The sequence below is a fragment of the Pan troglodytes genome, chromosome 12, assembly GCF_028858775.2.
Source record: "Pan troglodytes isolate AG18354 chromosome 12, NHGRI_mPanTro3-v2.0_pri, whole genome shotgun sequence".
Lineage (NCBI taxonomy): Eukaryota > Metazoa > Chordata > Mammalia > Primates > Hominidae > Pan > Pan troglodytes.
In genome coordinates, this window is record NC_072410.2 from 112,431,306 (window position 1) to 112,443,835 (window position 12,530).

Sequence of the window (12,530 nt, forward strand, 5' to 3'; positions counted from 1 at the left end):
CCCCGTTTTGGGTCCCTGCTCATGCGCACCCCTGATCTCAAGAGGCAGATAGAAGATCTAATGACGTACCTGCCTAAGCCCGGCAAGGAGGGGAGGGTTCCATTGGGAGTCCAGTGCCCCGCCCTGAGAAACAGGCGCTCAGGAGGGCGCCCCTCAGGCAGTGGTGGGGAGGTGCGCCCCCTTCTCCACTAGGGCGTGACCTGGCACGGGGTGGGGAGGGAGTCAGGCCTGGGTGCCACAAATACAGTGAGTTTAAGTCTTGTTCAGGGACCCAGGGAGAAACCCCTTCATTTCTCTAGACACCAGGGGCCCTGAAGGAGGCCGCTGGCGAGGAAACATGGACCCGGCTCCAGCCCAGCTACTGGAAGACCTTTCTGGAATCGGGAGAAGATGCACCTCGGACTTGGGAGCTGATCCTTCTTTCAATTCCTGATTCTGCCACCTCTTGCTAAGGATTTCGGGCTAGTTACTTAACTTCTCTTAAACCAGCATTATCAATCTGTATAATGTGGTAGTGATACCACATTGCAGGGTTGATGGGAGGGTTAAATTAGACATTTAAAGTTTTAAACAGTGTCTGTACGTGGAAACCCTTGATAAATGGGAGCTAATGTTTTGCTAGCTCAATGCTGGTTCCCACGCGGGAGGCCAGTCTACCCAAGCAGAAAATGCCTGGGGCTGTATTAATTAAGGCCTAAGGTTCAGAGTAAGGAAGGTGACAGTCTTGCCCTACTAGGGGATAATCGTGGCCTGACTAGATGAACTGTCTTGGGACTAACACCCCATACTGCCACCCTCCCCTCCACACTCCAGGGCTTCCTTCCTTCGAGTCTAAACATTTTCCTGTCTCAGGAGTTGTTCCCATTACCCTGTGTTTACTCAGTGAGCATGGGACACCATGCAGTGAGTGTCAGGACAGCTGGTGGATGGGACCATGGAGCCACCGGAGCCATTTTCCAGAGTTTCTGTTGAGTCCACCCACATAAGCCTTGCTTAGGCAGGTACATGATTAGATCTTCTATCTGTCTATAGGATAAGGGACACTTGTATGCAACTCCCAAGGAACTTTAACAACTTGGAGTGCCCGTGCAGGATGGCAAAGGGTCTGGGATCCCCTGGGGCAAGGAGAAGGCAGGACAAGAGAGAAGCTTGCAGAAGGAGGGGGTTGGAGGTAGAGGAGGCAGGCCCAGGGCCAGTACTGCAAACTACCAGGGAAGGACAGATGGAGACACTTTCTTTCTTTCTTTCTTTCTTTTTTTTTTTTTGAGACAGAGTCTCTGTCACCCAGGCTACAGTGCAGTGGCACCATCTCGGCTCACTGCAACCTCCGACTTCTGGGTTTACGCCATTCTCCTGCCTCAGCCTCCTGAGTAGCTGGGACTACCGGCGCCCACCACCACGCCCGGCTAATTTTTTATATTTTTAGTAGAGACGGGGTTTCACCGTGTTAGCCAGAATGGTCTCGATTTCCTGACCTCATGATCCACCCGCTTTGGCCTCCCAAAGTGCTGTGATTACAGGCGTGAGCCACCGCACCCAGCCGAGACACTTTCTAACAACCCGCCCTGAAAGATCCTGATCCCGGACAAAGGAAGAGACTGAGGAGGCCTCCTGCTGGGTGGGTGGCATGGACGACAGTTTTGGGTTCACTTCTGGGTTCTTTCCCCCTCTGATAGGCTGGGCTTCTTGGCACAGGGACACCATCTTTGGGGTTCAATTCCCTGCCTTCCCAGAGAGCACTGGACTCCTGGACAAATCATACTGGCTTCTGTGAGCTCCTTGTAGGGCAGGGTCCACTAGGATCCCCATATCTACCTCCTCCACATCTGAGCAGAGGTGGTTATAATGGTTAATTTTATGTGTCAACATGACTGGGCCATGGGGTACCCAGACATTTGGGCAAACTGATTATTTTGGGTGTGCCCGTGAGGGTGCTTTTGGATGAATTTGACATTGGAACTGGTGACCAATGGGGGAACCAGGTGGGGTAAAGCAGATTGCCCTCCCCAGTGTGGGGATCCTCATCCACTCAGCTGAAGGCCTGAATAGGACAAAAGCCTGAGAATTTGTTCTTTGCCTCACAGTCTTGAGCTGGGACATTGGCCTCCTCCTCCCTTAAGATTCAGACTGGAACTACACCATTAGCTCTCCTGGGTCCCCAGCTTGCTGACCTCTGTCTACAGGGGACAGGGCTGCTTGTCTCCTTGGGACCTCTCAGCCTCCATAATCACGTATAAGCCAATTCCTTATGATAAATATCTCTATCTAACCATCCATTCGCCTACCCATTCATCCATCCATCCATCCATCCATCCATCCACCCACCCACCCACCCATCCATGCATCCACCCACCCATCCAACCAATCACCCACCCATCCATCCATCCATACATCCACCCACCCGCCCACCCATCCACCCATCCATCCAGCCACCCACCCCCCAACCCATCCATGCATCCACCCACCCACCCAACCATTCACCCATCCATCCATCCATCCATCCACCCACCCACCCCCCAACCCATCCATGCATCCATCCACCCACCCAACCATTCACCCATCCATCCATCCATCCACCCACCCACCCCCCAACCCATCCATGCATCCACCCACCCACCCAACCACTCACCCACCCATCCACCCATCCATCCATCCACCCGCCCACCCAACCATTCACCCACCCACCCATCCATCCATCCACCCACCCACCCATCCATCCACCCACCCATCCACCCACCCACCCATCCACCCATCCTCCCATCCATCCATCTACCCACCCACCCATCCATTCACCCACCCATCCACCCAGCCATCCATCCACCCACCCATCCACCTATCCATCCACCCACCCACCCATCCATTCACCAACCCATCCACCCAGCCATCCATCCACCCATCCATGCATCCACCTGTCTATGCATCCACCCACCCATCCATTCACCCACCCATCCCCTCACCCACTCATCCATCCATCCATCCATCCATCCATCCACCCACCCACCCATCCATCCACCCACCCCTCCCATCCATGCATGTCTCCTATCAGTTCTGTTCCTGGAGAACCCTGACTAATGTAGTGGTCACTCCCATCTGTTTCTGTTGGACTCTGTCCCCATCATAAGTGAGCCCTCCCCACAACAAGCACTCTTGATTTAACCTTTGCCAGTCCCAGTTAAATGTTTATAAAATTCAAGCCATTCACTGGCTATTCTTCCAGGTGAGGCAGTGTTGCCAAAGGCACCGTCTTGCCTCTTCGTAGCAAGCTAGATCTGCCCAGGGCACCTGGCCTCCATCTCTGCACCCCACCTGGTTCCCCCATCAAGGCTTGGTGGCTCTGGGTGCATGCGGAGTTTTACTATGAAATAGCTCTAGCAGTGCCATTGACTCAGAAGGCACTTGGCAAACAGACTCACCATTTCTATTAAAAGAGACATGGAGTCTTAAAAAATATTAAAATGACTAAAATCAACAAATTAGCTGCTGTTGCTGAAGGCCTGCTGGGAGGCAGGTTACAAGCCATGCACTTTGCATATGTGACCTTGAGCCACCCAGCTCCCCCCATCCCCTACAGTGAAGACACTGAGGCACAGAGGAGCCGACAGCAGCAGGCAGGTGGGCAGACGCCGTAGTGCCCGTCCTGGTAATAGAACCTCCATTCCACTCACCCCTTCCCAACCCTATGCCCTCTGGGGGAGGCGGATGCCTCCTTGGCCAAGGGCCATCTTGACCAGCGTAAGCCAGCCGTGGCCATGACATGGTCATCTTGTGAACACAGGCCATGGTTTCAGCCATGAGATGTGGGGCTGGTGGGGACGGGGTGGTGGGCGGATTCTGGAGGGTTTTCCTGTCCCTCAGTGGGAGGACAGAGGCTTCTCTCCCTGCCTCTTGATGCTCCCATGTCAGCTGTACTGCCCAGAACCACAACAGCAGTTGTGGGCACCCCAGGAAGACAAGCCTGAGGTGAAAAGCTGACTGTGATTAGGAGGCGCAGTGCTGTTCACCCGAGGTCCCAGCTACTCAGAAGGCTGATGCGAAAGGATTGCTGGAGCCCAGGAGGCTGAGGCCAGCCTGGGCAACATAGAGAGTCACTCTCTCTTAAAAAAAGAAAAAAAAAAAAAAAAAGACAAGCTGATGCCTGGGGATCCCCAGCGATGCTGCCTTTGGATCCCTTGGCAGGCGAGACCAACCCCCACTTCTTCAGCTGGGCCTTCTGCTGCTGGGACCAGAAGCACTGACGGCAGCGGCGAAGGCTGGATGGAGAACCAGGCCTGCCACCTCTGGGGCCAGCCTGACTGCACCCTTGGCTATGCCCGTCCTCTCTTGGAATGTGGCTTTCCTACGACCTGAAACCGTGGAAGGAGAAGGAGAGGGAAGGGCTGGGGGGAGGCAGAAGCCTGACCGTCAGATCTGCCAAGAACACTCATCGTTTATTTCCACGAGTATTTCTTGGCATTAGGCAGATATTGAAGAACAGGCTGCGCAAGATTTATAAACGCGGGGACAGCTGGAGGGACGTAAGAGGGGCCGGGTTTACCAACAGTGGTGGCACGCAGCAGACCCACCTTGCCTGGAGAGTGCAGGGGCCACGGCCTGAGGAATGGGGGCTCCCGCGAGCAGACGCAAAACTCAGAAAATGCCATTTATTTTATCATTTTAATACCGGAAATGCCAGACCAATCAACAGGGAGGACAGACCAGACACAAATGCCTGTGCTCACAACACGGATGGGAGGATCATCACGGCTCAGGGCACACATGCATTTCCTTAGAAACAGGCAGACAAAGAGAGCATAAATACCACACAACAGCCAGGCTCAGGGGGCTGCGGGCCACAGGGGGCTGCGCTTCAAAGGCAGTCAGAGGCATTAAATACGGGACCTACACAATACACTCCACTTCACCATACATAATTTATATATTAAAAGAAAGGGGACCACAGTATCTATACGTGCAAGCGGCTGTGGTGGAGAAAATGAACGGGGGGGCAGCCATGCACGGGAGAGGCTCCCTGTCTACCCTCCCGACGCCTCGTCCCCACCCTTCCCACAGAGTCACTTGGGATCACAAAACGCATGGGCCGGCCGGGGCGCAGCCTCGGGAGGTCCTGCCTGGTCTCCTCGGCGTGGACCTCTGAGCTCCCCGTGAGCCGGGAGGTGCCTGGAACCAAGAACACTTGAACCCTGCATGTCACCACATCCCTGGGAGTTGCCCTGGAAAGGACCGGGCCAGGCGTGAGGGGAGGAATGTCGCGTTGGTCAGGTGGAGGAGGGAGGCGCAGCCACCGGGCCGGGCAGGTGCGACGCATGCCCCAGGCCCGGGGCCCGGGAGAGCAGGAACAATTGCGGGGCATCCACTCTTGCAAGCAAAGCTTAAACGGCACGACAAGCCTGTGTTTCTCTGCAACTGTCCAGGGGCCGCTCGCTCAGAACTGACTGGCACTGCTGGGGTCGCACTGCAGCAGGCGGACGATGGAGGGGTCGCTCTTGGCACCTTTGATGAATTCTTCCAAGGACAGTTTGCCTGCAGGGGACCAGAGACAATGGGATTAGCCAGTGCTCACTGTCCTTTATGCTTCCAGAGAGGATGGGGACAGCTCTCAGGTCAGGGATGCTCCCTTTGTTGAAAGTCCTGAGCCTTCTTGAAGCTGGACGGTGTCTAGTCTCCATTCACTTTACAGGCATTTCTGAAAAAAATCCTTTTTCCTTTCCCTGCTCCCTGCAATACATCAGGTACCTCAAAGGGCTTACCCAGCAAGCTCAGCAGGACGTGGCTGATGAAGGCCATTTAAATCCTTTTAGAAATCACCCCACACTTTGCTTATTAAGGAACGTGTACACTGTGCAGAAAAATGAAGCATTTGCCTCTAACCCATACAGAATCCAGGCTGAGAAGGCCATGCTGGTTGGGGGCCCCCGGAAGCACGGTCCGGATCCTCCCTGGCATCAGCGTAGACCCGCTGCTCAGGCTTGGGGTACCGAACTCATGCTCTGTACTGTTTTGGCCCCATGCGGTGAGAGGAAAACCTAGAAAAAGATTGGTCGTGCTAAGGAATCAGCTGCCCCCTCATCCTCCGCATCCAATGCTGGTGACAACATATTCCCTCTCCCAGGACACAGACTGGGTGACTCCACACTGGGCTGAGTGGCCTCTGGAGGCTCGTGGCCTAGGGCGGGGCTCCGTAAGGCTGATCGGCTGAGCTGGGTGGGGTGAGGTTTTCTGACCCTCCGCTCCCCATCCCATAACCGCTGTCAATGAGCTCACACTGTGGTCACTATAGCCCTGGCTCTGCTAGTCCACAAGCAGGATAGGCTGTAAGGATTCTGCCCGTTCAGACGTGGCCTCAAGGGCAGGAGGCGGTCCCTCTGGCTCCAGCTGGTGGGGAAGGATGAGGTTTGAGGTTGGCTGCGTCCTGGCGGCCTGGGTCCTGGGGCAGCCCCTCCATGTGTCTGTTTGAGGCTCTGTGCTGTCAGCTGGAATCACTAGGGCACCCTGCAAAATGTCTGTGCAGGCAACACAGACGCATGCAGCCAGGCCCAGCACAGGGGAAGGCATGCAGGAGGGGCTCTCGGCTCTGGCACATGGCAAGCCACCAACGTTTCCAGGTCTCAGGATCTTCGTCTCGAAGGTGGGATAATGGGAACACCCATCTCAAAGGCGCCTGAGAGGATGCATTTGAGGACTCAGACCAGCACCAGGACGGAGGGCCCCTGCACAGTAGGGCCCTCCTGGGAATTCAGCCCCTCCAGCCCACTGGCAGGCAGGGACACCTGTCCTCATGGGACTCTGGCCCAGGCTTGGGCAGGCTGGCTTCTTCCAGGGCACGAACTTGATGCCTCTGGGGCCTGGGCAGCCTGCTGGCCCCAAGAGAGCCCAAACAATGCCCGGGCTAAGGGGTGGGTAGGGAGAGGGAGGGACAGCCAGGCCCTCAGCAGACAGTCCCCAGGACCCTCTGCCAATGGAGAGAGTGGCTCCCCACCCTCCACCTCTGACCACTCAGGGCAGCCAGCTGTGTGGTCATCTCCTTGGCTAGGTGTGGGGCCTCAGAGTCCACGGCCCCAGCCTCCCCACTTCCAGTTCCTGACCCCAGGCCCTCCTGTCTCAGGCCGAGAGAGAGCGGGCCAGCCCAGATGGACCTCCAGTCAGGAGAACCAGAGCTGCCCCAGGACGACTCTGAGCGCTGCTGAGATGCTGGGAGCTTCCGAAGGTTCCACTGGCTCCTCCTGATGGAGGGCAGGGCAGGCGAGGGGGTTGCTGAGCACAGCCTGTCCCACATGTGCGGCCTGACAAGCTGAGGAGAGGGTGGCTTTAATGATACTTGTGTCCTGGAGAAACCCATCAGCCCAGCCTAGAGGCCTGGAGCAGCCAGGCACCTTCCAGGGTGGCCAGGGAAGTTGGGGCAAACTCCAGGGCACCATCACTCCTGAGCAGTCCCCGGAGGAGCTTTGAGGGCCGAGGACCACTCCCTGAACTGACTCTGGCCCCTGGCTGCAGCCCCACCTTCCTGGTATCACTCTTCCCTCCTTGCCCCAAGCTCCAGGGACAGGCGGGTCCCCTGGGCTCACAGGAGGAAGTGCTCCATCCCAGCAGGCACATTAGCAACGACCATGCCATCCAAATTCCCAACCAACCTAGAAGATGCCCTCTGAAGAGGTGGGCAGGGCCAAGCCAGGAGGCAGATTCGGGCATCGAGTGACCATGGGTGGCTTCCCCAGGGACACTGTGGAGTTGGGAACAACAGCCATTATTTGTGGAGTGCAAGCCCTGCTAAAAGCTTTAAGGCATCATCTCGCTGAAACCTCACAACCCCATGGGACCGGATTCACCATCCCCACGAGGAGCGGACAGCCTCAGGAGAGCAGCAGCAGGTGCCCTGCTAGGCTGGAGGGTGGAACACACATTTCCCATCAGCCCAAAGGCAATGCCAGGCACCAGGCAGGCTTGTTTTCTGTGCGTGTGTGTTTTGAAACTGTGACCTGGCTGCCTGGAATGCTCTTTGCTGCTTACAGCTCCCCCACATCCCGTCTCCCGCTGGGGCCATGCTTAACTCACCCGAGGGCTGCACTCCAGACTTTGCAGAGCAGCTTCTTGGGCATTAGCTTATCTTTTAATCCCCAGCACAACCCAGGGAGTATTTCCTCTTTATTTTTTTGAAATGGAGTCTCACTCTATCGCCCAGGCTGGAGTGCAGTGGTGCGATCTCGGCTCACTGCAAGCTCTGCCTCCCGGGTTCACGCCATTCTCCTGCCTCAGCCTCCCGAGCAGCTGGGACTACAGGCACCCGCCACCACGCCTGGCTAATTTTTTTGTATTTTTAGTAGAGACGGGGTTTCACCGTGTTAGCCAGGATGGTCTCGATCTCCTGACCTCGTGATCTACCCGCCTCCGCCTCCCAAAGTGCTGGGATTACAGGCGTGAGCCCCCGCGCCCAGCCTGTATTTTCTCTTCTTAAGGTCGCGTTTCTTTATTGCTCAAAAGCAAAGCAAACCTGGTGCTGTGGCTGCTCTTGACAAAGCCGGCAAGAAGAGCAGAATGGGAGGGCCCCACAGCCCCCCTCACCTCACAGCCAATGCATAGGAGGGCACTCGAGGCACAGCCCCGTCACCACTGCTGCCACCCACCATCGTGAGACTTGCACTTCTGCAGTGGGGCTGAGTCTCCACAGAGCTGCTGTAGGTGGACAAGGTGGCAGCGTACATCCTGACAGTTCCCCTTGGACACTGGGGCCATCTGGGCAGCTTCTTCTCTCAGGATGGCAGCAAGAGAGGCATGGCCAGCACCCCAGGACCCCAACATCTGGGATCCTTTGATCTCAACCCCTCCAGGTTCAGGGCCACCAGCATGCTTGCCTCCCTGCCCCTAAACATTGTACCCACGGGAATATGGGTATGCCTGATTCTATAAGTGGGGAGACAGTGGCTCAGAGAGGCCACAACATGCCCAGCATCACAAAGCTGCACAGAGGAGCCAGGATACAGCACGCATGTCCCTGACTGCATCCCGCTTTTCCCTGGGCATGGCAGGCGCCAGGCAGGTGGCGGGTAGGGGTGGCCCTCAGGAGACCAAGAAGCTGCAGAGGGGAGGGGGTGCCCCAAACCACATGGTTTTGCCCCTACCGTGGCGTACACATGCAGCCCCGCCCCTACCCCGCACTACCGTCATTGTTGGTGTCCATCTGCCTGAAGATCTTGTCTGTGCGCTTCTCCGGGGTGGACTCGTCCTCCGGCATCTTCATCACAGACGACACCATCTTGTAGATGGCCTGTGGATGGGGGCAATGACAGTGTGCTCAGAGGCCCGGGGGCTTGGGCGGGTGCAGCAAGGGTGGGCTTCCACCCAGCCCACAACAAGGCTCGGAGAGGTCAGGGGCTCCCGGTGGCTTTCGGGACCCTTCCCCAGTGGGGAGAATGTTCCCTAGTGAACCTCACGGGTGTCTATGTGAAGTTCAAGAGCACAGCTGGCAGAAGGGTTCTACTGGGAGGGTGGTGAGGGTGCTGGTATCTCTGCCTGGGGGTGGGTAGTGCCAGGAAGGTGCCTAAGTGTCCCTGTCGGGGGCTGGGAATGCTGAGGGAGAGTGGTGGTCACAGATGTGTGAAATTCACCACACTGCCTACTGAGCTGTGTGCATTTTACTGCATGGCTGTTGCCCCTCAGTTTAAAAGAGACTGAGCCCCTGAAACTCACAGGGAAAGCCCCATCACCAGCCCCGACAGGACAGGAAGCAGCAGCACTGGGGTCTCCATGGCCTGTTTAGGGCACTGTCAGCCGAGGGCTCAGTCTAGCCACTGGTCTCTCTGCGTGTCTCTGCCTGAGTGGCCCAGCCTGGGGCATGTGACTCTGTGCTGCTGGTGGGTGTACAGAGGAGATGGTGATAGGACTGGTGAGTGGCCACTGAGCAGAGTGACATGCGTGGGGAGTGGTGGCACTGCTGCGGGATTTTCTGAGCACTCCACGTGAAGGTGGCTTGATATTCTCATTCCTGACAACAGACCATTTTCTCATTTTGAGAAAGAGGTAGCAACCAAGTGTCCCATGAGAAACACCACCCAGCCGGCCAGGGAGCCATCGATGGCGTGGGGGGAAGGCCTTCAGGGTTTGGGGACTTGGGGGCTGTCCCATTTGGACAGAAGTGGCTGCCCCTCACTGCTCGGAACAGTTCTACCAGTGCCTCGATGTTCTGACCAAGCCTCTGCGCGGCCAGTGACAGGCACACCTATTTGCAAAGGGTAAGGGTTAACACACAGGACAGGATGGGTGATTCCTGGGGAGTAGAATTCTTACTTCCGCCACTGCATGAAGCTAAGAGCCAGAAAGTGACGACAGTACCAGAGTTCCCCGAGCCCATGTTAATTTACTCTGACGGTGTGAAAACCATCTACGTGGGAAATGGGTCGCTCACTCCTGAGGCGGGCCACTGCTGCTGCAGAAGTTCACGGATTTGATACCCGCTACTGGAGGCCCATCCCTGAAGTTCCCTACCATGGGACCACCCCTTCTGAAGAGTTCCATTTTTTTCTTGTTTTGTTTTTGGTCTTTTTGGAGGTAAGGTCTCACTCTGTCACCCAGGCTGGAATGCAGCAGTGCAATCACAGCTCACTGTCACCTTGAACTCCTGGGCTCAAGCAATCCTCCCATCTCAGCCTCCCAAGTAGCTGGACTACAGGTGCATGCCACTATGCCCTGCTACTCTTTTAATTTTTTATAGAGATGGAGTCTCACTATATTGCCCAGGCTGGTCTCAAACTCCTGGGCTCACGCGATCCTCCAGCCTCGGCCACCCAAAGTGTTGGGATTACAGGCCTGGCCATGAGTTCTAGAACTGGATGCTCCTGGGCTCAGGGAGGCACTCAGGGGAATGCCAGGGAGGGGCAGCTCTGCTCTCTACTCTCTCTCGCATACCTAGGCACCTGGCCAAGTGAACAAAACTTGGTTTCCTTCTGAAACATGGCCTTTCTGCTAGAGCTGTTGATAGGCATGAAGGCGAAGAGATGCCTCCTAAAATTACGTCTTTCCTGTGCTGAGCTGATTCTCGTGATCGTTAATGCTTCAGTTTTACTTGATGACTGCGCATTCCTGGGGACATCACAAGCTATCTGTTGAGTTCTCAAATCCAGGGCTTTCCCCAGGTCTTGGCAGGTACCTCTTGCAAGTGCCAAGGAGCCCAGCAATCATATAATTCTTGGCCAGGCACGGTGGCCCATGCCTGTAATCCTAGCACTTTGGGAGGCTGAAGGCAGATCAACTGAGGTGAGGAGTTTAAGACTAGCCCGGCCAACATGGTGAAACCTCGTCTCTACTAAAAATACAAAAATTAGCTGGCTGCGGTGGCACATACCTGTAATCCTAGCTACATGGGAGGCTGAGACAGGAGAATCTCTTGAACCCAGGAGGTGGAGGTTGCAGTGAGCCGAGATCATGCCACTGCACTCCAGCCTGGGCGACAAAGTGAGACTCTGTCTCCAAATATATATAAAATATAATTTTTAGAAATTCATCTATTTGAGTCTCAGACTTTGTAAAATGCAGAGAATGACCCACGTTGTTGGGTTATGAAGATGAAAAAGGATCAAAGTGCTCCACCCGGCCCTGATGTATAGCAAGTGATCAATAAACATTGGCTTTTACCATTGCCCTTTGCAAGGGTCTGCCCAATCAGGTGACAACTGCTCACTTTCAAAAGTGCACCAGGTAGCAACCTGGCCAAGAAAGACCCAATGTCGAGTGAACATAAAGAACACAGGGAGGCCAGGCACGGTGGCTCACACCTGTCATTCTAGCACTCTGGGAGGCTGAGGCGGGCAGATCGCTTGAGCCTAGGAGTTCGAGACCAGCCTGGATAATGTGGCAAAACCCTCTCTCTACCATCAAAAATACCAAAAAAATTGACAGGGCATGGAGGTGCTCAAGAGGCTGAAGTGGAAAAATCACCTGAGCCCAGGAGGCAGAGGTTGCAGTGAGCTGAGATAGTGCCACTGCACTCCAGTCACTAGAACAAGATTCCTGTCTTAAAAAAAAAAAAAGCCCTGGGCTGGGAGCTGGGAGGGGACCTGGGCCCGCGGTGAGACCCGGGGCCTCGGGCACCGGTACCTGCACGATCTCCAGCATCTCGCTGCGGCTGATGTAGCCGTTGCCGTCCAGGTCGTACATGCTGAAGGCCCACTTGAGCTTCTGCTCCAGCTTGCCCCGCGAGGTCACGCTCAGCGCGATGATGAACTCCCGAAAGTCGATGGTGCCGTCGCCGTTGGTGTCGAAGGTGCGGAAGACGTGCTCGGCGAACTTGGAAGCGTCGCCGTAGGGGAAGAAGTTGGCGTAGATCTTCTTGAACTCGTCCACGGTCAGGTGGCCGGTGGGGCAGTCCTTGAGGAAGCCCTTGTACCACTCCTGCAGCTCGTGGTCGGTGAACTCCGTGTTCTCCCGCAGGTCCTGCAGCACCTCGGGCCGCAGCTTGCTGTTCTGTTTGCCCATGGCGGCTGGCGGCGGCGACTACACCTGCAAGACAGGGGGTCAGCCGGGGACGCCACCCACGGCCACGG

At 56.0% G+C, this 12,530-nt stretch overlaps 1 protein-coding gene across 15 annotated transcripts in view; it reads right to left on the reverse strand.

The window, feature by feature from the left end:
* Positions 1-4,626: 4,626 nt before the first annotated feature.
* HPCAL1 (hippocalcin like 1) overlaps positions 4,627-12,530 on the reverse strand; it is a 127,185-nt gene continuing 119,281 nt past the window's right edge. For 12 of the 15 annotated variants that reach the window (XM_016942934.3, XM_009441957.4, XM_009441959.4 and 9 more), the window contains 3 exons: positions 12,085-12,486; positions 9,154-9,259; positions 4,640-5,520 (listed from right to left, as the gene is read on the reverse strand). In XM_016942934.3, coding sequence (XP_016798423.1) covers positions 5,423-5,520; positions 9,154-9,259; positions 12,085-12,462 — 582 coding nt within the window. In that variant the 5' untranslated portion in view covers positions 12,463-12,486 and the 3' untranslated portion in view covers positions 4,640-5,422. 15 annotated transcript variants of the gene reach the window in all.